This window comes from Colletotrichum tamarilloi (genome assembly GCF_030869305.1).
Source record: "Colletotrichum tamarilloi strain Tom-12 chromosome Unknown Scaffold_35.1, whole genome shotgun sequence".
NCBI lineage: Eukaryota > Fungi > Ascomycota > Sordariomycetes > Glomerellales > Glomerellaceae > Colletotrichum > Colletotrichum tamarilloi.
The window spans coordinates 170,079-196,993 of NW_026849418.1; the positions used below are offsets into that span (position 1 = coordinate 170,079).

At 53.8% G+C, this 26,915-nt stretch overlaps 8 protein-coding genes across 8 annotated transcripts; 5 read left to right on the top strand and 3 right to left on the bottom strand.

The window, feature by feature from the left end:
- Nucleotides 1-1,185: 1,185 nt before the first annotated feature.
- On the top strand, nucleotides 1,186-2,606 carry CTAM01_09195 (uncharacterized protein; the record flags this gene model as incomplete). Its single annotated transcript, XM_060525214.1, has 3 exons — nucleotides 1,186-1,460; nucleotides 1,915-2,250; nucleotides 2,489-2,606. 3 exons carry the CDS (start codon nucleotides 1,186-1,188, stop codon nucleotides 2,604-2,606), a joined length of 729 nt encoding a protein of 242 aa, XP_060380158.1.
- Nucleotides 2,607-2,791: 185 nt separating this feature from the next.
- Nucleotides 2,792-3,148, bottom strand: CTAM01_09196 (uncharacterized protein; the record flags this gene model as incomplete). Its single annotated transcript, XM_060525215.1, has 1 exon — nucleotides 2,792-3,148. One exon carries the CDS (start codon nucleotides 3,146-3,148, stop codon nucleotides 2,792-2,794), a length of 357 nt encoding a protein of 118 aa, XP_060380159.1.
- Nucleotides 3,149-4,105: 957 nt separating this feature from the next.
- On the bottom strand, nucleotides 4,106-5,229 carry CTAM01_09197 (SMP-30/Gluconolaconase/LRE-like region; the record flags this gene model as incomplete). The annotated part of the gene is made up of 2 exons (XM_060525216.1): nucleotides 4,106-4,596; nucleotides 4,809-5,229. The coding sequence occupies 2 exons, from the start codon at nucleotides 5,227-5,229 to the stop codon at nucleotides 4,106-4,108; spliced, it is 912 nt and encodes a 303-aa protein (XP_060380160.1).
- A 4,121-nt stretch (nucleotides 5,230-9,350) lies between these two features.
- On the bottom strand, nucleotides 9,351-9,749 carry CTAM01_09198 (uncharacterized protein; the record flags this gene model as incomplete). Its single annotated transcript, XM_060525217.1, has 1 exon — nucleotides 9,351-9,749. The coding sequence occupies one exon, from the start codon at nucleotides 9,747-9,749 to the stop codon at nucleotides 9,351-9,353; it is 399 nt and encodes a 132-aa protein (XP_060380161.1).
- A 2,412-nt stretch (nucleotides 9,750-12,161) lies between these two features.
- CTAM01_09199 (uncharacterized protein) lies at nucleotides 12,162-12,401 on the top strand (the record flags this gene model as incomplete). Its single annotated transcript, XM_060525218.1, has 1 exon — nucleotides 12,162-12,401. One exon carries the CDS (start codon nucleotides 12,162-12,164, stop codon nucleotides 12,399-12,401), a length of 240 nt encoding a protein of 79 aa, XP_060380162.1.
- A 5,000-nt stretch (nucleotides 12,402-17,401) lies between these two features.
- CTAM01_09200 (uncharacterized protein) lies at nucleotides 17,402-17,698 on the top strand (the record flags this gene model as incomplete). The annotated part of the gene is made up of 1 exon (XM_060525219.1): nucleotides 17,402-17,698. The coding sequence occupies one exon, from the start codon at nucleotides 17,402-17,404 to the stop codon at nucleotides 17,696-17,698; it is 297 nt and encodes a 98-aa protein (XP_060380163.1).
- Nucleotides 17,699-18,919: 1,221 nt separating this feature from the next.
- CTAM01_09201 (uncharacterized protein) lies at nucleotides 18,920-20,623 on the top strand (the record flags this gene model as incomplete). Its single annotated transcript, XM_060525220.1, has 1 exon — nucleotides 18,920-20,623. One exon carries the CDS (start codon nucleotides 18,920-18,922, stop codon nucleotides 20,621-20,623), a length of 1,704 nt encoding a protein of 567 aa, XP_060380164.1.
- Nucleotides 20,624-25,517: 4,894 nt separating this feature from the next.
- CTAM01_09202 (uncharacterized protein) lies at nucleotides 25,518-25,870 on the top strand (the record flags this gene model as incomplete). The annotated part of the gene is made up of 2 exons (XM_060525221.1): nucleotides 25,518-25,627; nucleotides 25,660-25,870. 2 exons carry the CDS (start codon nucleotides 25,518-25,520, stop codon nucleotides 25,868-25,870), a joined length of 321 nt encoding a protein of 106 aa, XP_060380165.1.
- Between the last annotated feature and the right edge of the window lie 1,045 nt (nucleotides 25,871-26,915).

Sequence of the window (26,915 nt, forward strand, 5' to 3'; positions counted from 1 at the left end):
CAAACTATTTTCATTCGAGAGTCCATTTCAGGAAAACCACCTCGTCTGTTGATGAAGCCAGTCAGTTTGACAACGCCCATGAGGCAATTGAGAACGAGGACGGCATGGACTTGTGTGGCTGAGTACGGCGACTTTTGCTGTCGGTGGCCGGCTAATAGGCAAAACAGTTCCCGCTTCGTCGCAATTATTTCCGAATGGAAAAGCACAGTCACCTGACTGGTTCCAGGAGTTGAGAAGACAGAGACCGTCTGGAATATGTAGTCGAAATCGTCCCTTCGAATCCTCCAACGTCCCGCTGCCTGGAAATTGATGCGCATAACGGCCGAACGATCCTGCAAAGTGTCGTTCACATAGAGGTGTGTGTTCGGGCGCAGGCGGTGCCACAATGCAGACTGAATATGAAAGGGAAGTGAGTCTTCCAGACAGCACTTGCTGACCTGGCAATCGACGGGCCATCAGACGAGGTCGTCATTTTGGCACGTCGTGATATCGAAGTGAGATTATGCTCCGCGCTGGTGTTCCGTAGGGTTCCGGGAGAGGCTGACAGCTGCAGGAGCTGAGATTAACTTAAGTTGGCTGGAGGTTCAGATGGATATAAGAACCATAAGGCAAAAGAAACTCTTCTAGTGCAGAAATTCCGGCAAGCATTCTCATGGCAACTTAATTGCGCGCAGTGGGCAACGAAGGGCCCGGTGCAGTCCGTCATGATAGAGTTGGGAGGTTAACCTTAGATTGGAGAGCTTCTTTTCGCGTGATTGATGACGACTTTCTAGGTTCCTTATCTGCCTGCCCAGACTTCCATGTCTGTCCCAACCTATCTAATCGGCTTATCGGTGTTCTCTTATCTTATCTCACATGGTAGGAGCTTTCTCGAGTGTGTTTAAACAACACTTGTGCTTTAGCGTACTATTGGCTGTCTATATGCATCTAGACGCATGTCACTCTTTCTAATCCAGTAAAGATGCACAAACCCGAGTCATCTCCATCTTCGCATCCACGTCAACCATTGTTGCTGTGATGCAGTGCACATATTCTTCAACAATGTGACACAGCCAAGCAACCTCCGATCGTTTCTTCACTACCACGCTGTCTGCCAACGAGCCACACACATCATCAACCACACATACACACACCTGCTAAAGACGAGCAAGTGAGGTTGCGTGTCGCTGCCCGCGTTGCATCACAATGCCCGGTGACGAAGAAGCTGCCGCAGCTTCAGCACCAGCAGGAACAGGAACAGCAGAACATACAGCCACACCGCCGCCAGACGCCAAGATCAGCGCCGCCGATGGCCGTTCTTACTGGCAGGGCATCGATGCCGACGTGAACGGTATGCTGGGCGGTTTCCCCTACATCAGCAAGGTCGACCTGCAGGGCTCGCGCAACTTTCTCGCCAAACTGGGCATTGGCTCGAAGAGCGGTCTGCGGACGGTGAGCCGCGCTCTGGAAGGCGGGGCCGGGTGAGTTTTTCTTGCGACTTTCTTCTCTTCCGTCCGGTGTACCCATACATTGGACATGGCTTGCGTTTGATTTTCAAAAGTCGACCTCGCAAACTTCATATCCGTACACGCCCCCTGGCGTCCCTCACCGCTATCTCAACTCACCGCCTCCCAACCTTTTTTTTTTATTTCTTTCTTTCTTTGCCTCCTTCTGCAGTTACTCATGCTCAATTTACTCCATACTCTGTCTCACTTTCACTCTCTACCTACCCTTACCCACCGCAACCGCAACACTGCACGAGCGGGCCGAGCTAATGATTTGCCTCTCCTGACCCGTTTCTTCAACCCTTGTCTTACTTTTTGCATCTCATGTCGGAACCTCTCACCGTGGTGTACGGATACTTGCTGCAACATCCCTGTCTCCCCGGTTCAAGTCTCCGTGTCATGCAGACCCTTGCTAACCCCCAACCCCCAGCATCGGCCGCATCACAGAGGGTTTCCTTCTCGATGTAGCTGAACAAGTTGACATCGTCGAACCCATTGCGAAGTTCACCGCCGCTCTACAGGAAAAGTCTGGCGTGGGATCCGTCTTCAACATTGGTCTCGAGGAGTGGAAGCCACTTGATGGCACCGCCTACGACCTCATTTGGAACCAGTGGTGTCTCGGCCACCTCACCGACGACCAGCTTGTAGTCTACATGCGCCGTTGTAAGGCCGTTGTTGCCCCCAATGATGGTCTCATCGTCGTCAAGGAAAACTTGAGCACTAGCGGTGTCGATCTATTCGACGATGTTGACAGCAGTGTGACGAGGTGAGTTCGCCTTCAAACCTATCATCTTCCTCCCCGACTTCCTACCCTGGTCTATTGTCGCCAAGCTCTCCCACCACAGCCCGTCATGTTGTTGGAAACTTTGCCTCAGTAGCGGTCATCAGTTTACTCTCAATGGCCCACGTAACTGGATGGTCTGCGGCGCATGCAAGACACCTGCATAATACATGTACATACACATACATACACAGGACACTGACGCATGGCAAACGCAAAACAGGGTGGATGACAAGTTCCGCGCCCTCTTTCAGCAAGCGGGTCTGCGCCTTGTCAAGACGGAGCTGCAGAACGGCTTTCCCAAGGATCTATTCCCGGTACGCATGTATGCACTCAAGTAGCGGGCTGGAAAAACCAGCGGTGGCACGGCACGGCGACGGCGGCGGCGGCGGCGGCAAACCATGGATCCGGGGCTCATCGCCGGGAGACCAGGGGTCCTGGGGGCCGGCTGGAAGGGCTAGACTAGGCCCAGGTTAAACCCAAGAGACACAATCCCGCAATTCGATTTTTCCCTTCCCCTGGCAGTCTAGCATGGGAATGGGATGACATGGCGGCTCGGGCTCCGATCTACTGCACGATGCGGCAGCCCCCGGTCGTTCGTTCCTTTGGGGAGCCACTTTAATTCTCCGATCTCAGAAAACCGGGACTGCGAGAAAGCAAGAGCGTAAGAGAGGGAGAAACACCCGGCCGGACGGCGGTACCTGGTCCGCACGGGTCTTGTATGTATGTGTACATGACCCGCGACCAGCCTGCCACGTCGATGTTGCAGATGCAGCAGATAGGCGACGACGGACGACAGGTGTGGGTGTGGTGGGCGTATACAAGACCGCCAGGTTCGTTGGGTTAGGCTGGGCCTTGTTCCCCCTCCGCGGGCTACATACATGGCCTTTGCCTTTCTGCATATACACTAGCGATGTCGGACGTCACTAGCTGCACCTCTTCCCTTCGCCGCTGCCATACGTCCCGCGATGGAATGCAATGGGGTATGACCAGTTGGGCATGCAGTGCAAACGCAGCAAGGAGCTGAGACTTTGCGAGAAGCATTGGTGCCCAAAAGCAAAAAGAAAAAAGCCAGTTGCATCTCCCCTGCTTCTTCCCACCCTCCGTATATGAATGGACCTGAACGGTGTAAAAGTGAGGCGAACCTGCTGCATGCTGCAGTTCTATATACAATACGGAGTGCATATCACCAACTCAATTGGCAACAAACATGAGTCAAAGGGCTCTTTCCTAGGCAAACCGCCAAAAGATATTATCGTGAAGCGCAAGAAGCGCAGGTTAGACAGGGTGTCTAGGCCTCGGACCCGGTGCCATCGACAACGCATTCTGCTTCCAGTCCCAATGAAGCTATCGTCGTCCACGTCCGTGAGAAACCTGGCCATTGAAATGTCACGATATCAAGGTAGCATGAGTCTTTAGCAATCGATAGCGAGACGCGGGTAAGCACGGCGACGAAGAGAGGGAGGCCGGGAGAGAAAGAGCGGTGTCGTATGCTTCATTGCCGTCATCAACGCATCCCACTATCACCCTCTTGCCTACCTAGTTTCCTTTGGAGTCTGGACTCAGAAACCCTAGCCATTCGTTTTTCCAGGCCCCCCCGAAGTACCATAGCTCGTGTTCCATTGTGAGGGTATCGTGAAGGACGCGCTTCGTATCTGATGCAGCTACGTGACACATGCCCCCATGCTCATCAGACCCCATCCGTGGGAATCGCGGCCATGAACCCATGAAACGAGACCACGACCTCAACCACGATACGCGCTACTTTACCCCAAACCCACGTTGAACCCTCAATCCAAAGCCCGGATCCATCTCCCCCTCCCCGGGGAAGCCCCCTCCATCAGAGCTTAAACTCAAACGGCTCCAGACCCCTGGCGCCAACATCGACGCGGAACAACGCGCCCCCAAGCTCCCTCTGCTCCTCGGTCCCCTCGTCCTCGCCAAGCTGCGCCGTCGTGATGAAGAGCTCGGTCCCGACGAACTGCACGCAGCTCGTCGCCAGCGTCGGCACGCGCACCTCGCCAAGGAGCCGACCCTGGGGCGAGATCTTGAGCACGCGACCCTCGCCGTAGACGGCGTGCCACAGGTTGCCCTCCGTGTCGACGCGGAAGCCGTCGGGCTCGCCTTTACCGTCGTGGGTGTAGAAGACGCGCTTGTTGGAGAGCGCGCCGCCGTCGGCGACAGAGTAGTCCCACGCGTAGACTTTACGGTCGGTGGAGTGCGTAAAGTACATTGTCTTGTTGTCCGGGGACCATCCCACCGAGTTGGGGATCAGGATATCCTGGAGGACTTGCTCGTTGCCCGACTTTCCGTCGAAGCGGTGCAGTGCGCCTAAGGAGGGAGGGGGTCGGTGACCCCGATGAGTGAGTTCATGTTCTTCTTACAAGGTTTCTTCTGGTGCATGTTGGTTTTTTCGGGAGTGTGCTTGCGGTGAAGAGGTTTGTGTTGTCATGACGACGGGGGCTGTGAGGCGAGTGAGAGATGCGGTGTGACAAGGGTTCATGTCACGTCCCCCGCCGAATGAGAGAGTATTCGTGACATACCTTCAACCTGGAAATCACCCAGCCCGAAATCCGTCATGGTACCAAGCCAAAACCGTCCGTTCGGGTCGACGGCGCCGTCGTTGGACCGCAGCCTCTCATTGTGCCGGTCGTGCAGCTTGGCGACGTACTGGTACTCGCCCGACCGGACGTCGAGCACGGCGATGCCGTACTTGAGGCCGACCAGGATCTTGTCGGCCGGGTCGACCCCCTCGACGTCGGCCGTCACGCCGACGGGCACGTCGAGCTGCACCGTCCGCAGGGACTCGGGCCCTTGCTCGAGGTTGACAAAGTGGACCCTCTTCTTCTTGATGTCGACGAAGCGGAGGATGTTGGCCGCCCTTTCGTAGTATGGTCCTTCGCCCAGGCCGCAGTGGATGTTGAGGTACGGCTTATCGACCGTCCATGTCTGAAGAGGTGCCATTCTGTTTGGTTGTACAGAGTGAACTTTTGTGTAATATCGCCCGGCAAACTCGATCCAAAGAAACGTTGTTTTGGTCGGATTGTCACTCTGTCCTAAACTTGATACTACTGGAGATTCAAGAGTGAGGGATTTCGCGATGGGGAGGTTTAGCTATATCCTTGTACAGATAGTAAACCCGGGAATGCTGTCTGCGTAAACGAGTCGTCTCGCTCAACAATTACCCGAAGGAAACCCGACCACCACGTTTTTTTCTCGGTTCGGTTCGTCACTCCGCAGACACTCCGCCCGGGTGAGAAGAAAGCGTCTTTTTGGAGAAGTAAGAGATGCAGACGTCACGACAGCGTCAGCGGAGTCATTCTATTACCAACTCTGTAAAGAGCCAGCTTTTATCAATGACAACTCGCTGGGGATATCCCGCCGTTCCGATTGGAATTTTGTTATCTGGCCTTTTCCCCTGGGATGAAGCATCTTACCCACCCCGAGAAGAACCACGGAGCCAGGCGTTCGTATTACCCGAATAGTCGAGTAAATACGCGGAAGACGGGCCGCTTAGCCTCAGTCCCGCGATTTTGTGTCTTGAGGAACGAACACAAGATTGATCAAAGTCCACAAGTGCACACACATACAACACACGCACACATTTGCATCGAAGAATGGAAAACCACACAGGTCGACAGACTTGCCCATCTCGAGGCCTCCCATGATAACTGAAAATGGGAGACGGAATATCCCGTGTTGAAGAAATTGGTAGCCTAACGCGACCTAGGAAATTTCCGTAAGGAGAGAAAACAGGCCAAAAGAAATAAGATGCAAAAAGCGGACAAGGGTAAGAAAATGTTTCAATAAAACTTCAAAGAAAATTTGACCGGCAGATCTCAGCAGAAAATCTCCTGATGCAGCTCATCATTGCCAAGTGGGCAGAAAACAAACACAAAAAAGCCAAGGAGCGAGCGACGCTTGTCAACCCTGTATCTGTAGTTTGTTCGGTTCCGGATGGATGATCGTTGCCCGCCGAGGGCGATCTCGTTGGTTTGGAAACTTTGTATCATGTCGTTGTAACTTTATGATTTCGTACATAGCGTAAGTTCATGATCGACCAACAGAATGAGATTCATTAGCAAAAAAAAAAAAAAAAAGAAGAAACCCTTGCACCAACAGAGTTGTGACTGGAGTTGAATTCGCAAGGCTAAGAGGTTGTTGTTGATTCAAGACGAAATGTTTGCTTGCAGGCCCCCCAACGCCCAGTTCCGGGGGCCCGGGGAAGCATTGGGTGCATGTTCCGGTACGGCGGTGCCGCGGAAACAAACTTGTGGTGAGTGAGATGTGCCAGATCGTCCGCGCCCCCGTGACCCTGGCCCGTCGCGGCCGAAAGTTGAGTGAGTGAGTGAGTGAATGAGACCTTGTGCGAATGAGTGAGTGAGCTGTGTGCCTGTGAGTGAGTAAGTGAGCCGAGGGCCGCCTGTCTGGCCGCGCCCCCAAACGCGGTTTCGTCACTTGTGCAAGTGATGTCTCTCGCCATTTATTTTTTTCATCCGAACGTTGGTCCCAAGAAGTGTTTGCAAACAAGCCGTTCAATTCACGTGCCGAAACTGGCCTGCGCGTAACGGTTTCCCCTTATTCTTTACTTCCTCGGGCTTGGCTACGAGCCTCTAACCTCACCTTGGCTCCGTTGCGAACCCCTCCAGAAGGGGGTCAAAGCAGCTTGTAGCTGTCACGTCTGTCAAGCGAAACCCGCTACGCTCATCGAAGATTGGAGGAACAAATGGAAGATGACCAACGCGAGAGGGACCGAAACAAAAAAGGATGACCCGCTCTAGATGTATTTGAATACGAAGAAACGGGAGGGGAATGGATGGATATTGTCCAGGTTTTCGTATCAATCCAATGGTACCGCACCCAGGAGGGCCGAGGAGGGACCTTGAGCCTTGAGGTGAGGAGTTCATGGGCCAGTCCAGGCCAACAAGTTTCCATCATTCATGGGGTATCCGTTCATGTAGGTAAGTATGCTATGCAGTGCGGCCCCCTCCCCGATTGAAATGTTTTCATCATCATCAAGGGCTTTTTAGGGGGTGATCAGACATCAATGATCGCCCGCAACCCGGGGGGAGTTAGCAGCGTCTCCTTCTTGCAAATTTCCCGAACGAGGGGTGGGGTTGTAACGAGGGCTCGTTCACGGTTCATGGGGAGGGATTTCGCGCTCTCATGAATCGTGCAGCTGTTCATTCGGGTGCGGATGCGGGTTCAGGCGGGAGTAACCAAAAAAGAACCATCGATGACATGTATATGTAGCCTTACGAAAACAGTAACTGCGCGCATCTTGTTGTCAAGATACTTTGTTTGCTGTCCATACAATCGCCTGACCTTGGAGTGAGAGGTTGATTGGCGCGCTGGCTCCGGGAGTGATGAGCATCGTGCGAGAGAAAGGGTGTTCCTCGTCACGAATGCCTCCAGAGTCGTATCGGTTAACAGCTCCGTCGCCCTGACGTCGCAAGCTACTCACCAGTGACAGTGACGTTGGCGTTGGAGCTGCCAATGTTAATGAAATGGCGAAGCTCTTATTAGGCGCGTGTCACTCATACAGCCAGGCAGCCCCCCAAACCAGGTAGGCTTCAAGCAAACCCAAGCAAGCACCTTGCCTCTCTTCTCACCCCAAACGGCTTGCTGCATAACGAGCAGCAACCTGCACGAGGCGGGCACACGGGTCACCCACTGGCCAAAAAAAGCCCGTGTCATTGATCATCACGCGCGTCTGTGCCTCTCCTCTTTCTCTCTCCCGTTACCTATCGACAACTTCGTTTCCGAGCTTGGTCTGGTCTGTCCAGCAAAGCCAGCCAGCCAGGCAGGGGGGTAACGGAGTACGGAGCAGGAAGAGGTCGAAGTCGGTTGAGACTCTGTGAGAGAGAGGGTTGGGCGCATGAACCACGGCCCGTGTGAAGCAACCGTTTATTAGTTGCAGCTGCAAGACGCATGCCATCCTCACATCACGTATTATCCGCTATCCGCTTCCGCTCCCCCTCCCTCCCCTACCTTACTTCGCCGTGCCTACCCGCCCTGCCTTGTGCCATCACATACCTAACCTGCTTCGTCAGGGTAGCATTCTCTCTCTTTTTGGCCCTCTACCCTTGTTTGCTAAGGGGGTGGATGAAAGAATGACTGAAGAGAAAGAGGATTAGATGCGTGTGTAGCTGTCCCCTCAACTCATTTGCCAGTTGGCGAGATTTGAGACGACATCGATCGTCTTTGGCCAGGGAAGCACCATCCACACGATCGTCGGCGCACTCCAAAAGTATCACCTTTCAAATTTCTTCTTCCTTCTTTTCGTGCGTGCGTCTGCGGCCTGTCAGGGAACCAAAGAAGAAGTAGAGTCGTCACAGCACTAACGATACCGCGCCAATTCATGCGAGCGGGCGGTTCGGTTCTATTGGATGTGCGCTGCTGCTGACTAGTTTGGAAGCCAAATTACTAGGGACGGGCCGGACAGTGAAGACGGGCAGGGAACAGGCATTCAATCCTCTCTGTCTCTCTCTCTGAACGCGCGCTGTGTGTTATTAGATGTGACCTGTCGATGTCGAACAAAATCTTACCATCATATATGCTTTTGGTGGCTTGGACGAAGGGGTAAAACCTGGCAAAGCGACGGGGGCTACCAAGCTCTAGAGTTGGTCTTGTAGAGCACCGAACTTGTTCGTGTTCTGAAGCATTCAGCAACACACTTACATGCCGCTTGGAAACTCTGAATGGTGGCGGAATGCAGCTTTCGGCTACCAACAGCATGCCAGTGTAATATCTGCCCAGCAACCCAAACAATATCCCACCTAACATGCGCTCTGGCCTGGCTGGGTTCAGGCGTTGACGGCAGTTGATCATCGTAATTAACCATACCCCCATTCCTGTCGTCGTTGCAGATGTCTCACTTGTCTCATCATTATCAACCGTGAACTTCGGCCCTTCGGTGGGGGTTCATCTCGCAACTTCCCACGACGCAATGTTAGAATTTGGGCGCGTGATTGATATTATTGCGTCTCCCACATTCGCCGGCCCCTCTCTTAGGCTCTTTTAGCCCAGGACCCCGAATTGGTCGAAACTTTGTGACGACTAACACGGAACGAAACGTAGCGCCGTCAAAGACCGCCAAACTTTTCTGTCTTAGCTATTCCAAAGCGGTTGGTTGGTACAGAAGGGCCTTGATAAACTTTGGAGGTCTGCTTGGGGGCAAGTGTCTTGGTACCAATTGGATAGATTTGCTTGCCGTCAAACACCATCATCATCATCGCATCCACTCCGAATAACGGAGCTTTGGGTCGGTGATGTACATTAGTAGTATTCGTAAAGGCGTGCTGGCGATGCCATCTTATCAAGGGCATAACAATAGACTCTATCCCCTCTTTCTTTGCCCAGAGTCTGCAATTATGCCGCAACCTACCTGCCCAGCACGGTGCTTGTTTCGCGCGTCGGCTCCGGAAGCGACGAGTAAATGAAAGCTTGAAAACCAGGGGGATGCCTCCAGATAGCATGGCCATGTTCCCAGCTCGACGTTACATCCGGTCGAGTTCATACTCCCTGCGAATGTCGCGAACAAGGTCCGATGAGATGAGCGTTGCCCGTTCGTCTCGAACCAAGGAGGTACGCTATTCCAGTCCCGACGTTGCTTCCCTTGGCTCTGGCACATTGCGGGCTGAAAGCTCTTTGAAGGGATATCCATGCCCGCGGTCTCGAGACGTAACATTTCCGAAGTTGATCAAATTTGAGCCTCGCAACGGGGTGTGAAGCCAATCTTGCGGCGAGACAGGGTAGGGTTCCTCTTTAGCCCTGATATGCGCCTGCGCTGTCTCCATATTGCACTGTACGAAGTACTGCACTGCCTCTCATCCATCATCTCATTCCAGTCACAGAAGCGGCTGTCGCCAAATCACCGATGTAAGTTTGGTGTGACGCATCACACAGGTCGTGGTTGGCTCTGGACATTCGATACTCACTCTCGTCACGGAAAGCTCGGGGAGCTTCGCGGTAAGATACGCGCGCGTAGCTCGCGGTAAGACCGGAAACAGGTTTGAGCTGGTCTCGTTGTCGCAATAACCCCCGTTCATCGGACGTGTGCTGCAACTTCTGTAACTCAGAACAACTATCTGTACTCCGTACTCCGTACACTCAGTCTGCATAAGTCAGGTCCCTCGCGAACGTGATTTCGTCTGGCGAGGTGATCTCGCACGCGCGCGCACACACACCCGTGTTCCACGACTAGGTTACTGGTAGGCTGGTAGGGGTGCATCGCGTGCCAGATTCCAGAAGCTGGGATTAGAAGGGCAGAGCCGAACGAACATGCCGGATTGCGTACCAGCACAGCATCGTTGTTTTTCGCGGAAGCGCGAAATATCCCGGAAGGGCTAAGACAGTGGTATTATTGCGGCTATCCACTCGTTTGGAACGACTCATTTGGTGAGGCGGGTTAGTGACTTTGCTGGCGGCGGGAGGCAACCGCCTCTTTGCGATGATTCGCACCAAGCACCATGGTACTCTTGTCGCGGGCTGGCTGGGCTCTTGCTCGTCAGCTACGTCGGTCTGCTAGTCTATCCTGGTGTCTAAGCCTCTGAGGTATTCGTAGGCTGTGAACCGTTAGGTCAAGTATTCGTAGCGCTATGTGAGTGTCGTCTCGTCTCATCTGGAACGAGACCAAGGTACCTCTGTACTCGGCCTGTCCCTGAACACCTTACCGTAGGCGATAGACAGAGGTGTCAGGGGCCGCATATTGGGCCGCAGGTCGCACTTCCTTCCTTCTGGGGCCTTACATAGAGCTTATGCAGGTGGCCACGGTGCATGTACAACGACACGTCCCGCGGGTGGTGCTGTGCGTCGCTGGGGGCCAAGGATCTGATATCACACGTCGCGTTGGTAGGGTTGGCAGCCGCGGGCGTGATATAATGACTGACTTGCGCCGACCACGCTGGAAGACAACCAATAACAGTCTCCGTTCAGCTTCGAAAGCTGCTGGATCCTCTCAGTGTCTATGAACTCGGCACCTAAGGCGCATTTGGCCTGGCTGTCAGAGGAGAAAGCCTGGCAGTGGGCCGCTCAGAAGAAACCAAAAAGAAAAGCCGACGTGAAGAATGAGTTCCTCCCCAGAGAGAGAAAATTAAACGATAATACGAAGAAGAAATGAGACACGGTGGAAGGGCGTGGGTGGGAGACCATTGAGTGTGGAGAGAGAACAAATGGAGGGTGAGATGGAGGGTCTTCCCAGAGAATCTCAATTCCCCAGCTAGGATCCTCTTCCCTACATAGTCCTCCGCTCCCCATGTCGCCGCAAGTGACCGTGTGACGGGCAGCTGGAGCAGAAGCAGAAGCCTGTGCCCGGTGGCCGGTCATAGTCGGTGTCGGCTCACTGGGGCCATCTTGGGAGCGTGGGAGCATGCGAAGGGGGGGAGCCTTGCCGTCAAGGATGGTTGGTTATTTCAGTTCGTAGGGTTGCCTGCAGGGGATATTACATCGAAATCGATAGTGGTGTGGGGAAGCTTTTTCTTGCAGCGAAGAAGCAAACGAAACAATGGAGGCAGGTTTGACAATGAATGCTCAATGGAATGCTGAGAAAGAGTGCGAGGGAGAGATAGGATCAGATTCTGGAGCGATGATTGTAGCCTCTTTGGAACTATGCATGCCTCGTCCATCCTCCAACATTAAACAACGGAACAGGCCAGCTGCTGAAGTTGGATCACCGGCCACCCCCCTTCGGACTCGTTGCAGATTTGTTTAGCCATGATGAGGTCGCCGGTGATACGTTACCAATGGAAGCATCCCGTTCACAGTGGGCTGAGATGCACGCAAGATGTGGCCATGTCTGCTGGCGACCCGCTCCTGTGGCGTATGTTCGCTGCCATGTCCCAACGAGGTTTTTTGTCCGGCATCGATCCAGAAGCAGCGACCGTGGCCGCCCGTGAATGGTGTTCCAGGAGGCCGGGAGGCAGGGCTTGCATGGCATGGCACGGCATGGCCTGGACGAGGATCCTAAGATGCAGCGGGCGGGATCAGAAGAAGGTGGTGAGCATCGCATCCATGGCCACGGTCAACCTGCCAGGAGTGCCAGGAAGTTCATCCATTCAACCCACCCGACACTCGATGTGATGCGCGCAATATGTTTCCACGAAGCGGATGCAGCATGCGTCCTGGTGTGGATCTAAACAGACCATCGGTCTGCTAGCTTGCATGTTATGGGGGTTAAACTTTGCACGTCAACTGACCGCCTTCTACGAGCGTGGAATGGATTTGCCTGTATCTGTAGGGCTAGCATGCAATCATCAGTTGGGGAGGTCTTTGGAGCTTGCCGGATTCACCTCGAGAGGGGCAGATACACGAGATGTGCGACTCAGGTCCCTGCTTTGAGAAGCTCCAGAAGCCAGACAAAAGTCCAGTGACTATGGAACTCTGTAGGTACTACCAGCCTTCGGGACGGACCATTGGTCGTCTTCTTCCAGTCTGCGCAATGTTTCAATGAGACACAGCGGGAATAAGACGCTGCAGGCGTGTCGGGCAGCAGTGAACGACAAGTTGGATAAGTGAGAGCGAAGCAGAGGCAGAAGCGTGTTTGTATCCGTTCAAGCGCCGACTGCATTGCTGTGCTGTCATGGAAGAGCTGTCGGTGCATGAGACAGAAAGCGGTCATGGTTTCTTCGACGGATTGTGTATGGCATAGACAGACATACACCGTACTCTGTAGTTCGTACACGTATGTTTCCATAGTGCTCGAATCGTAGAGCCGGCCTGGACGTGAATATGACAGGTCGAAATTCGATGAGCGTGAGACAGAAGGGCCTTCCGGATCAAGATCGCCGCAGTGGGCCGGAGAGAACAAGTATCCATAGCGTCTGGGAGTTGTGTCCGTCCGCTGGCTGCGGGAGGAATGGATGAGACGAGATCGTTTTTGATGAGTCCTTGTCGTCTTCTCGAAAAGACGGTGACGGTGACGTTAGAGCAAGCCAGGGCTAGATTCCGTCTTCCGCGAGAGAAAATGAGGAGCCAAAACGTGTCCAAGGTGCAGCTGGGATGGCGTGGGCTGGGAGGGCAGGGATAAGCGGTAGGCATGCCAGCCCAGCTGCCCAGGGCCTAGGAAAACCTACTCCAGCGGTGGAGAGGGAAGGCAGACAAGAACGATGGCGAGGAAGTGGTTCCGTTGAGGATACCTTTAGCAAGCGCGGACCAGGAAAGCCCCAGGGTGAGGATGGTTGTGGGTGTACAGGCGTGATGTGTCAGGGAACAGGGGATAAGGAGGAATGTGGATGCGCCATGGGTGCCCAATATCCAGATGGTTCAAGTGCAAATGCGATGTGGTTTGCTTGCTTGCTTTATTGTGCTGTGCTGTGCATCGCGTCACATCACGCAGTGCATGACTGGGCTGGCTTGGGTCGTCTTGCAATGAAGGGTTGTCAAAGGTGGTGTTGAACAACTCAGAATCGTCTCAGATGGTCGGACTCTTAGACTCTTAGACTCATAATCACCGTAGGGCAATTGTCAGCAGTCAGTTGAGTAGGCAAGCATCGGATGCCGTTTTGAGACAAGACGAGTGAAGCTTGAGACATTCAACGATAGACTCGCAGCTTCTTTTGTCTAGGGCTCAGATACTCGGAGAAACTCAGAGTGGGTGTGAATGCCTTTTGGGGAGACATGAGAGGTGTCGAGACCTGGGAGCTAGTTGCAACACAAGCGGGCGGGGTGGAAAAAAGAGATGAGAGTGATGTGATTAATGAGCGGGGAAGAAGGGAACTAGACAGAGAACGAAAGGGAGAGAACCAGAGGAAGAAACGAAATGAAAAGATGAAAAGCCAATTTTGGTTGGCATCGACGATGAGTAAACGGTGCGGCACTTGACCGACTGTCAAGACTCAACAGCCAGGCTCATGCTCAGGCTTTGGCTCAACCTTGAGTCTCGATTATCTCATTGCTATCACGCTGCTGCGATTCGATTCGTGCTTTGCACAATGAAGCGATGAATGTCGTCCGTTCCCTTACCTCCCGCCCCCAATTCCAATTACCACCTTCATCCCAGCTTGTCCTATGCCGTGATGCTTGCATGTTTGCCTAGTGGTCCCTCGCAAGGAAATTCCGTCATCAAATAGACTTCCTTACCCACGGCTAGCAGCTCCTCATCATCCATCTTGCGCAAGAAAGGACACAAACACTCGTCGACACCACCTGAGCCGTCCCCTCCCCTCCTAAAGCTCGGCCCAGGAGCGGAGTATGTCGCCTGTCTGCCCAAGCCGTCGGAAGGTCAGGGTCCAAGAACGCATGACATCCAATCGAGAGCGAGGTCAATCAAGTACGATACACAAGTTGAGTTCCTTGCAATTAGACTCTGCTGAGAGTCTGGCACACAAGTTCCAGATACACACCGTTCTTCCAAGCTCCAGCCTCCCCTTTCCCGCGTTGCGGCTTGCCCCAGATTCCGAACGATACGCTGCCTACCGAACTCTAAAGCACCGGAGGGTTGTCGCCATCGGCAGCAAGCCGGATCTCGCCTCGGAAGTAGCATCGTGCTGCCGGTGGGCACTACGCTACCTGCCGTGTTAATGCTTTGAAGTATCTGTATGGATAAGGTAGAGACATGTCCGGGGGAAGGAGACATGTCTCGACAGCGAGGTCTAAAGCAGCCCACTTCTGTTCAGGACATTCAGGTGAGTTGGGTCACGATGAACCGTATCCGTCCAGACCTGAGAGTAGCTACTGGCACACTACTGCGTAGATTGCCAGAGCCTAGAGTAAATTGAGCACCATGCCCTTGGAATGTGCACTCCAAGTGCCTGGCACCGTTCGTGTCTCCCCTGCAACTCGCAGAAACATGCCGATGGGTGCGCAAGCCTGAGGGTGCGCTAGGCGGAGGAACTTGGTCAGGAACCACGGCTCATGTACCGGTACGCCCAAAAGAAGAGGGCCGTGACTTACATCATTCCGCATCTGCCGTACCGGCTGCTACCCATCTCCTGGTCCAGCTCCGCTATTGTTTCTTCTTGAATCTTGCCTAGCTCTGGTTTCGTCGTCCTTTCCCCTTGTGGTTTAATGTTGTCCAACCCAAGTCGCGGCAGTAATTACTCAGTATTCCGTATACGTACTGTCAAAATGAGTTGGTACCTTAGTCACGTCTAGATAACTCAAACATCGTCGTGAGCTGCCATGGACCGACCCTACGTACTCCGTACAGATCGCTTCTTTCTCTTCCTTTCAGCCCAACCTTCATTCACCCTGGACACCGCTGTGAAGCAACGGAATAGTAGAATATCGCGCATCCGTCACCGACAGGTGTTCCATCGGATCCCGCCGGTGGGAGAACCTGCACTACGAGTCATCGACTGACCAGCCTCTAGTTCACCTCGAACACGCAGACACATACACCCACACAAACAAACATCTGGGTTGGGTATCTCATCTCGAACCCCAGGCCCACCTTTCCTGAACTGCAATCATGCGCTCGAGTGCTCTCCTTCTCGTCAGGTGTACAGATGTCAGAACCGCTGCTGCAAGAGATAACGGCGCTGAGTTGTAGCTCAAAGTTTCCCTGTCTTCCTTTCTTGGCCACTCATGCGAAATAGTACAGCTTTATTCCCGCCCTAGACGGGCATTCCAAACGTCACCGTTGATCAGATGGATTCCAATCATAGACATTCATTTGGCCCGCCGTTGCGCTAACCCAACTGGCCCCCATTCTTCACTATCCGGCTTGCCGATTTGATATTAGCCCAAGGGCTTGCGAATCGACTTTCCTAAAGGCTAAACCGCCACACACGGAGTGCGGATTTAGCTAACTACCTGGATTCCGGGGGCTACAATCTGCGCATCTGGGTATACACTGAAGCGAACCAGAACCGACGGACGCTCCGGGTCCTGACAAGATATGGATGTGACCAGGTGCTCCATTGCCTGCGGATACTATACATCACCTGGATACCCTATATTCCGCTCAATATTCGTACTCCGTACGGATATACAGATATGAAATATTATTCAAGAGACTGACGCCGAGCCGAATGGATGTGCAACAACAATGGCGATCTGCCCAGCATCGCCCACGCCGCGCTGGATCCAACCCGCACCGGGCAGGCGGGCACTTTGGGATGAAAAGTCTTCGACGGGGATCCATGGACTCGAACGTTGGACACTACCACCGCACTATTCTCTGAACAGTTACGGGACACCGCACGCTACCGTCTACCTCCCCTCTGTACCTTGCCATGCTCGACGAACTACGCTAGCCGGCTAGTTACCTAGCGTCTAAGTAGCTTCCATGAGCCTGGTCCAAGGACGTCGTCTTCACTCCCCAGTTCTACTTCTCTCGCTTCTCTCCCCTCCCCCCCCCCCCCGGAGACCTACGCAGGGACCCCCGAAATCCCGGCCGATTTGGATTTTTCTCCCTCCCACGCTGCACTGGCTGAGATGAGAGAAAGGTCCAACATCCCGCGCTTCTCCCTCGGCCTGCCAAAGTCGGTCAGAAGGGCGGTGATGAGAGGGGAAGCTCCCCGATTCTTGCATCATGCAGCGGAAGCCGTTCCTGGGGCGTAAGAGTATTCCTCTTCTCCTTCCAGACATATCTGACTGCTGCTGACAACAGACCCCAGTGCCTTACCTGCACACACACCTCAGACGCGAACACATCTGTGCGAGAGGGGGACAGCAAGATACGCAATGAGCATCGTGGAGTGGTAGACGTGCCACCATCCTTGCAGGTCACGGAGCTGCCCTCGACACAATAACGGCTGCGCAGCGCATCGTCATCTCGCGGCACCTTGGGTTCATGACAAGCTGCCCGCTACGTCTCGGCCGAGCAGTCATTCCTCGCGTACTTGAAAGTTGACGCCGCCTGAGCTGAGCATTGTGAATTTGTACGGACAGCTAGCTCAAGCTAGCTAGCTGCGAAGCATCACTAACTGCTGCCCGTCATTGCTAGGAAGACCGAGGCAGCAGAAGCAAGCACCATCCCAGTTTCTCGCTGCCCTTCCGGAATGGCTCTTCAGTCGAGAACATTTTGGCCCCGTGCGTCAAGCATGGCTAACCCTCCTGGAAAAAAGTATTTCTGCATGGCATGTCACAAGAAGCAAAAACAAGAGGCAAAGTTCCCTAGGTCAAGGTCCCAGCCAAAGCCAAGGCACGCAAGCAAGACAAGTGCGCAGAGAGAGAGGGAAAAGTCGGTACCGTCATGTCAGCAGGGGACTTGTACCGTTACTTACCTCTCGACCCGAACGAGAGCAACCGGTCGACTAAGCCCTGTCAGTGTCTGAGCACCCTATGGCGCCGAGACTGGGTCTACCCCCTGGTGTTTCCCTTGATCCCATGCCATGTACCCCGGCCAGCACATTTGCTGTCCACAACCCAACAGCTTCAACTTGTATCCAAATCCATGTCGCCGTTCATCCTCCTCTTCTCCTCCTTCTCCTCCACCACCGTGTACACCCCCATGCACGTTAAGCTCGTTGGTTCCCCAGCAAGTTGCTAGGGTTCGGTCGATAAGAAGGCTATGCCGCCCATAAGAGAACTACAGTACGCTAGGGCAATTCAGAAAAAGAATCAAATAGACCTGGTCCTCCCGACCTTGCCTAATAGTCTCTGTCGTGTAATGACCCGCGGTTACATTGGAACCATAGCAGCTTTGCAAGAGAATCCTAACCACTCCTTTCGATCACACTTGCTCATCTAAATCGAATACGACCTTGGTCACCAAGCCACCCTGCCCGGTTATCGAAATAACATTCAGTTCACACGAGGAACACGGCTCACCGCACTACACTGCTTCGAATATCCAGCCTAGCAACAACTATCACTTGTGGTTCACGTTCTGCAACGATTCTTTCTTCTCAAGAGGACAGACCTGCAATACGTCAAACTGTTGGATCATCCCTGGGTTTATGAAAAGACCAGCAAGAAAGACAACTAGCTCTAGCAAGGAATAAGGACGCGTTGGCTACTCACAGTGAGTCGATCCAGCCATCACCTAGTGCCTGAGGTTCTCCTCGGCCACTCATTGCCCGGGATCGAATCCAGAGTCATGAGTGGCCCGTTCGGCCTGCACTCTTACCACGCCATCAACACATTTAATCCTGACCATCGGCACTGCCAACCTTCAGCCAGCTTTCCAACCTCTTCCACGGCCTTTTGCGGTCACCCAAGTACTTTGTCCACTGAAACTTGCGTCTCATCTGGAGATCTCCTTCTCTCAGTCGATAAAAGCAAAGCAGCCTGCCATCACATAGGGAAGTCATCATTACGACCACCGACGCCAATCTCGATAGACCTGCATCTACCACATCGTGCTTTAGCCAGCTCTTGGATCAGAAGATTGACTTGACTGGGCTGTTTCCGTTGCGGCCGTTGAACAAGTCTTTCTTACCTCCTGACCTATTCGTGATATCTAGACCTTGGGACTATTGGCTTCGACCCAGTTAGTCCCACCAAAGCCGACAATCTGGCGATCTCAGCGGTTGTCCGATTCTCTGGACATCACCAACCCCAACGTAGCCGCGAGGCTAAGGAGGGCGAAAACGCACAGACAACTTGTCTGCATACAACTGACCGGTATACTGGACAAAACAACACACACACTACCAAGCAACCTTCTTCTCCCGGGCCAGATTCGGACTATTCCTCGGCTTCAAGTACTGGCCAGAACGGTCAATGTTCGGGCCAAAACGGCCGGGAGAGTGAAGGGGAAAAGGTCTCGATGTCACAGAGGGGGCTTGCACCTCACTCTACGACGCAATCACCATCTCGAGCTCCCTTTACTTCCCAGCAGAGTACTCTATCTCGAGACAGTCAAGCGTTCCAAGATGTTGTCACAACCCCTTCGGCAGCCGGCGAGAGACACTCCAATGCTCCACGGTCCTTGGGCATCAGAGGGTTGATTAACCCGTCTGAAGCGCAACAGGAAAGCTCCACTGGCGAGTCATCACAGCCTCGGCCAACTGACAGTCAGACCTCGCCATATGGCATGCCTCCGGGGCAATATACCACATCTAGTGATCGCCAGTATGCATTCCAAGGTCGAGGACATCCTAGTTCTCAGCCCGGTACTCCAGCTGGCCACCCGACAACCACGCCCTTGGGCCACACACCATCGGAACACTCGCCCAAGAGTGGGTTTCCCTTCCCTCCCATGGGTGCTCCAAGGCAGATTCTCAGTCCTCGAGAAGTACGCGCAGCCAGCGTGAGCCAGACGGGTATGCGAGGCCACGAACCACAACAAACTCCCTTTTTACCGCCCAACGCTTCGCGACTGAAGCGCCCTTACCCTGGCGAGGAGGGTCCCCAAGAGTCCGTACGTTCAGCATCCGGTCTACCCTTCTCTGGACCACCTTCCCTAGGCCCTCCTTCAGCAGGAATGGGTCCGCTCACAACGCCGCCGCGTTCCATGTCCCAGCCCATGGTTGGACACATGCAGCCTGGCAACCCCGAACGGCCTCAACTGCCCCCTATGGCACGAGATCCTCATGGCAGACCAACAGAGTTCCATGGTCAACCAATGCTACCTCCGGGTCAGAACTATCCACCACAGTCACCAGGCGTCCCTGTTTGGTCCACACCTGGTGCTGGAACGTCCTTATACCAAAGTCTGCGGTCAGATGTGACAAAGGCGGAGGGTGGCATGGTAGTCAGGCTACCGGGAGACGAGGGAGGCATTCTCATACCCGTAGACGTACATCAGGCGTCAAAGCAGGCAGACGAGAAGCGCCAACGGAATGCCGGGGCTTCGGCACGCTTCAGACAGAGGAAGAAGGAGAGAGACCAGGAACAGACTGCCAGTCTGCAAAAGTTGGAACAGCGTGGACGTGACCTGGAGGTGAGAGTGCGGGAGTTGACCCGGGAGAGGGACTTTTACCGGGACGAGCGCAATCGTCTCCGCGATGTGGTTCTTCGAACGCCTCTCAGCGACATGGCAAACGGACCTCCGAGCCCAACGTCGTCGAGAAGCGGAGGATCTATGGCGGAGACCAGCCCCATGGTGCAAGCTCCGATGCTGCCACATCAGTCTCAGGGCTACGCATCGAGCGAGGCGTCTTCAGTGGAACGACCGACGCGTAGACGTAGGACCGACTCGGCCCCGCCCCCAGAGTTCTCGATGCCTTCATATGGCACTCCGATCCCCCAGGCTGGAAACCTGCCGCCCATGCAGGCTCCGGCGTATGGCATGATGCCGCAGAGACCCCCGTCTACGGCGCCGGGCGGAGAGCGACTACCACCTCTTCGGGGCATGGAGGGCCCTTACGCTGGCCAGGAATCGGGGCCAGGCGTGTCTGCCGCTGGTCCCTTGTATCCCAGCTACACGCGTGTCCCTCATGAGACGGGATTCGCGAGCAGATCTGCTGGACCGCCACCACCGGGTCACCACGGGCATCACCATCATGTCCATGAGGGTGGCCCGCGGTAAAGCCGAGAACGACGGAACTATAACAACGTACGACAGAAAAGTGTTCATCTCTTACTTAGGCCTTTTGGGATTCTATCGACCGACCGCATTTCTCTACATCGACACTCGCTACCCAGTTTATACCCACTTCGTTTCACTGTTTCGAACTCGTTCGCTCTATACTACGAATACAGATTATAATAGGAGGGAGGGAGGTTGCGGGGTTTCCCAAAGAGGACTGCTTGATTTGGGTTATTATACTTTGGGTTTATCTCTCAGAGAATCGCATAGTTGGGCGACCGACGCAGAACATTTCTTATGGGCTGTAAACATGGGAGTTGGCTGCATAGGAATAAGGAGAAGGAAGCAAGAGAGAAGAAAAGGGTTGTGTGTCAACAAGAAGAGTCAAAGTCATCATTACAACAGAAAGAAAAGCCATGTTTGCCTCTACCGAGGGATGGTTTGGTCCGACCAAAATCAACTTTTCCACAGCGCTGGGTTTTATGTTTTGTTTTATTTTGCACTTTTATTCCTTTAGCTTTGGCGTGAAAGGGACGGAGGGGACTAGGACTTGTTCATCAAGTTGGGTTTTCAAAGCGGATATTTGATAGAGCATCGGCTGTTCACCATTACAGCCGACTGCGTTTGTTTTTTTTCTTTTGATATTTCATGTATGAGACGCCGGACTAGTCAGTGATGGCGTCGTATGTTTGAGACGGAGACCGGGTTTGGGCCGGATTATGAGATCCTTTCATACCGGACTTTTGGTATCTATAGAAATTCAAACAATAGACGATCGATTGTGTGTTATCATTTTGGCTTGGCAAGATTGTGTCCTCTACCCAACCCACAACCTTGAGTTACGTATTGAATCTGATAAACAAACGCCGATTTGGTCAGAATCCCAATGACGAGAAGAAACTCACGGGCGTGGGGGATAGGCTAGGGGGGGTGGGGGTGGTCCCAAAAGAACTCGAAGTGAGGCGAGTAAAAAGTGTGTGTGTGTGTGTGTGTGTATGTAGCTTGACCGTCAGGGGGGGAAAGAAGAAAGGATCCCAAGCAGTTTTACTGGATGATTTGCGACAAGCCGCAAGATGATCGAGAGAAACGAAGGGTGGTTTGGCAGCCCCGGGCTCCAGGTGGCCGGTTGACTGGACCACTGACCGGGCAAAAAGTCAGCTTATGCCATAGATGCGAGTCATCCCAATCCGTTTCGTACATGGCCTTTTTTTCCCTGCCACTCACTCACTCACCCACGTCTTCCTTGCTTATGATCGACCCGGTAGGTCAGATCCCATCCATCCAACCCACATGAACGGCGCGCGATCTGTTCAGACTGGGAAGGAGGGTTGGGAGGCCAAGGGGCCCATGCCAATGACTACAAACCCAGGCCGCCGTTGTCGTCGTCGTCACCTCTTTTCAATGTGCCAACGTCCGTCTTGACAGGACAGAAATGTCTCACGCGCGCCTTAGTGGACAAGATACCCAAGAAAGCTAGACAGATATAGAGCCAAAGATAGAGCCAAAGAAAGAGACAAAGAACGCAGAAGGAAGCAATTCGTTGGCAGCGTCGTCTCGCCACGTCACACAACCCCCTTGTTTCCTCGGAGCGACGGCGAAAGAGTGTTGTAGACATACTCGGTCCGCGCCAGCGCAGAAGGCCCCCCCCCCTTTTCTCATGGGATCTGTCGCGCTAGCCGACAAATGTTACTGTGCATAGGGGCGTATTTGAGAAGAATATTACAAGAGAGGAAATGCTTTTCTTGGTTCAGCCAAGACGCCAGCTTTTGGACTTTGGGCTAAGTGTTCTTGACTTTAACCCCTCACACACACCCCTCCCCTCCTCGTCCCCTTTTCCCTCCTCTAGTATTTTCTTTTCCTTTCCTTTCAAGAAGATTGATCGACGCCGGTGCCGTTGAGTGAACTTGTCAACGACGCTAATGTAATATATCGATCAAAGCTATCTGCTTCCCTCCCGTTGGTGCGCTTGAAGAAAAGGGTAAAGGAAAAAAAAGGAAAATAACAGACGGCGTGGACGGTGGACGGGTAGACGAAAAGGCAAAAGAGCTTCTTGCCCAATCAGGCAATGAGCTCACCGAGCCAAAGGTACGTACCGAGGCGAGGTGAGCCGGCCCTTGGGCTGCCCTGGCGGTGGTGGTGGTAGCTCGGACACGGTTCAGGGTCGGAACAAACGGACGGAAAGGAAGGACGCTTATGGGAGTAAGTGGAGGCAGGAAGGATGGAGGGGGTAAAGTAGGGTGGATGGTTGGTGGTTGCGAAGACGGGAGACGGGAAACGGGGAACGGGGTTACGGGTTACGGGGAAACGGCGGGCGGACGCGGGCAGCGGGCAGCGGCACAGCAAAGGGCAAGCACGACTTCTTCTTTGGGGCCGCGTTTCCACTTCCCATTGGCGCTGAGCTGTGTGAGTGCCTTCCCAGCCTTGGGGAGGGGTTTTGGCCCCCACTTCCCGTGGGTCACGTCCCAGGTCCCACGTCCCCGTTCTTGCCGTACTCGGGCTTCACGGCAGCCACGTTTGACAACGACACCTGCCTTGCGTCCCCGTCATGTACGTAAGGTCAGGTACCTAGGTACGGTACTTTGGCATTTCCATTTGGGCAAAGCAGGCACTCTTACTTTCGGCTGTGTGCGTGTGTGTCTGTGTGCATGTGTGTGCGGATGATGCTGATGTTTCCCTGATGCTGGTGCTGATGCCGATGCTGACGCTGACTTGCATCTTTCACCTCCATACGGATACATACACCTTGAATCACGGCATCGCGACGACAGCTCGACACATATACCGGACTGCCTCCCCCCCCCCCCCCCCGCCGCACGAGCTGCGTATGTGAGTGATGAATGATGCGCGAGATGCATGCTTCTCTCGGGTTTTCGTGCACCTTGCATCCCGCTAACCACAGCGCACGGCATCGGTCTCCCAAGATGGCTTGGTCTACCGCATCGAAACCCCCTCGATGCACAAGTGTCTCGCTGGATCGGGCAGGCCATGTACGAAGTAGGTATCTCAGCCTCTCTCAGGCAGACGCTTCTCAGCTGCAGTTGCATCTTGTTGTCTTGTCTTTTCTGGGCAAAGATGCCATCAAAGTACTAGTTGCCCCCTCCCTCCCATGCTCTCCTCCGAGCGCACAATGGAACCTAAATTGGGCATCACAGCTTGAGCTGAGAAGAGACAGAGCAGCCGAGCAGACAATATTCCCCGACGACCGGCTGTACATAGTTCACAACCCCGGGCATCTCCCCTGCATCGTCTTGCGTCCCCGGCGACGTTGACATTTTCATCTGTCCTTTTCTTTCCTCAAACATCTTTCCCATGTCACGCATGTGTTCGTTTCCTGCCAACTCTGTTTGTTGCCCGCGACCCTCTCTGCCTTCTCAGGTCAAACTTTCTGTGGCTTGTCCTCTTCCCATTCTCTTCCACACCGTTCCGTCTTCCATCATCACTTGGACGGCAGTTCTGGAAGCCTTTTTCTGCCCATCATCGAGGAGGTCCTAGCTTTTGGGGCTTGACTTGCTTCCTTGGCTCGTCCAAGTGTTGTTGCACCGTGCCGTACTGCACACACACGCCTCGTTCGTATCGTGCCTTCGTACCTTCGTATCTTATCTGGCGCTCGCTCGCAACTTGCGAATGGAAGCCAGACGAACGGACGGACTTTAGGCACAAAGCTGAGCCGGCCATCAGCCGCCGACACCACAACTTTGTTCAAGACTGATGATTTGCAATTAATTGAGTTTTGGTGCCTTGTATCTCCCTCCTGCCGTCTACCTACGCTTCTATTCCTGGGTATTTGCTTTCATTTACTTTCCTTGGCCTTGTCACCAGTTTTTTCTTAGCTGTCGGACAGACGAAATAGCATTAACCGGCAGTTCGTTCCTTTACACACATCCAGGGAACGAGGGATGAAGCAGCCGGCAAGTAGCTGACCACTTTGGCAAGATGCGATTGGGAGAGGCTGTTCACGATGCCGTCTGGGCAAAAAGAGGGCAAATAGAGGAATCTGCGAGACCGAGGTCGCCCTGCGAGACATCATTGACGAAAGCGATGAACGAGGCAGAACCCGGGTTGAACCCAGAATACGATGTGTCCAGCAATACATACATACGCACACACGAACATACCCCCTGGGCGGCGGCAAAACATAGCAACTGCATAGACCGACCCGGCGCAATGCAGGAGCCGACGTTGCAGCCCTCGTCGGGCCGTCAACGCAAAGTGATTGCGTCAAGTTTTAGCCTATCTCTGGGTGGGAAGGGTAGTGTTGGGCCACCGGCAGACCATTACCCTACTAGCCATGATCTCACTCTCTCTACCCTCCTCTCAGGCCTGGGACGGTTACGAGCCAGCTATCAAGCAACCTTGGGTATAGAGGGAGGAGGGGAAAAGGGGAGTGAAGGAAGAGAGGGGAGGGTGTATTGAAGAATTCGAGCTGATGCTTTCCTTGCTGATTCCCATCTTCTTTTTGCTTCTTCTCTCTCTTTCCCCCCAATCCTCCCACTTTTCCCCTTTGCTCGGACGAGAACCACGGACCCGGTCGTCTTAGTCGACTGACTCTTGGTTTTCTCCCAGCTTCTTCCCTTTTTGCTCTCGAGGGGTCCGATGTAGAGGTACATCGTCCCGACTGGGGCACGTCCCCCGCCATGTACTGGTTCAAAACTGTCTGTTTCTGGCCCGTCCCTTTTTCTTCCTTTTACCCAATTCTTGCACACGATTTTTGCTTTTTGGTCAATGGAGAGAGGCAAGGGGAGGGAGGGGGAAGAAGGATGATAGGTGGGCACACCTTTGACACCCAACCCGCACCTCCAAAGCTGTCTACTACAGTAAGGTATACGCAGTACAGTCCTCCTCCTCCTCCTCCTCCTCCTCCAACCCCCGATAAGCTACGGGGCTGCCTTAGTTTATGACTTTGCATTTTCTCCGAAAATCGCAGCAGTCTCGGCACCCGGGATCCACCACCTGGACGTACCTGCAAGGCGACCCAATGCCGGTAAGCCCCGGGACCGCGGGCGGGGAAGAACCTGACCTGACAGCCTACCTTACATTACAGGAAAGACGGGAGAAAGGGAAAAGAAAAGAAAAACCCCACCACCCTTGAACCACTTCAACCAGGTACGATCGGGCAAAACTGGAGTCCTCGCTGATGGCCGGATTTACCCCGCACCCACCCGTGTCACGTCATCTAACAGCCCGGCCGGCGCTGTACCGGCGGCCGACCTTGTCCCCAGGCTTGGCCGCAGGCTTGAGGCTGTATGAATGGACGGATGACCTCACAATCAACCCCCGTCCCGTCGTCGCCTTCTTCCCACCTTTCCCCCTCTCGTTCTCGGGAAGGGTTGTTCCATGCGATCCCACCTTTTCTACGGTACCTGCCGAGGTTCCCCACTGGTCCCAGCTTGGTCCGCCAGCTGGGACCCCGTTTCCTGGGATGCGGGTTTGGCCGGGGTGGCCCGACTTGTGGAACCCCACCCGGAAAACGGCCGAGGATCTCCGTGTCTGTCTCTTTATTGCCTGGCGATTGCTACCCGACTAAAGGTAAACCCAGACGCCGAAAAGTTGAGGGTGAAGCTTTGTGTGTGTTCGATATCAAGTTTTCGACGACGCGCCTCGGTCTATGGCTGAGATCAGACTGCATTGCTGGCCTTTTGCCTCGCTGAGCAGCTGTTGTTTGAATGTGAGGGAGTTTACATGATTAAGACGAGGACCTGTGGTTGCTGCGACGTCTAACATGCCGAACGGATGACGAGAGACGCCCAGGCCTCATAGGAACCATTCAGACGCTGCCACGGTCCTGCAACACAAGACTCCTCTCAGTCATGCGCATCAAGCGATCGAAAGAAAGGCGGTGATGATGTCCTCGCAGGCCAGGCTGGATGTTGAGTACACCGGATAAAGTAGATGAGATACTCTTCCTATGTGCCTTCCACTCCCTTCTAGATCATGCGTGATTGAATGACAGTGGATGTTGATGAAGTGGCTCGAGTATCAGAGCATCCAATTGTACAGCCAAAGCAAGATTGTCCAAAAACATACCATCTACCCACTCACCTATCTAGCCAAAAAGCGAGTATGGCGAGTTTGAGAAGACGGCAAGACTACCAATCAATTTGTCTGATACGTGCTTCTGTCCTGTCTTTCAAAAAGCCTCGTCCTGTCTTGTGCTCTTACGCTTCTTCATCGCCCCATACATCTTTGACATTTGATGATGAGTGTATTTTTCCATATCCGATTCGAGGTATGAGGTTTACTCGCCGTCTTTCTGATATTCTATCGCCTGATTCTGAGTAGGGCAGATTAGTGT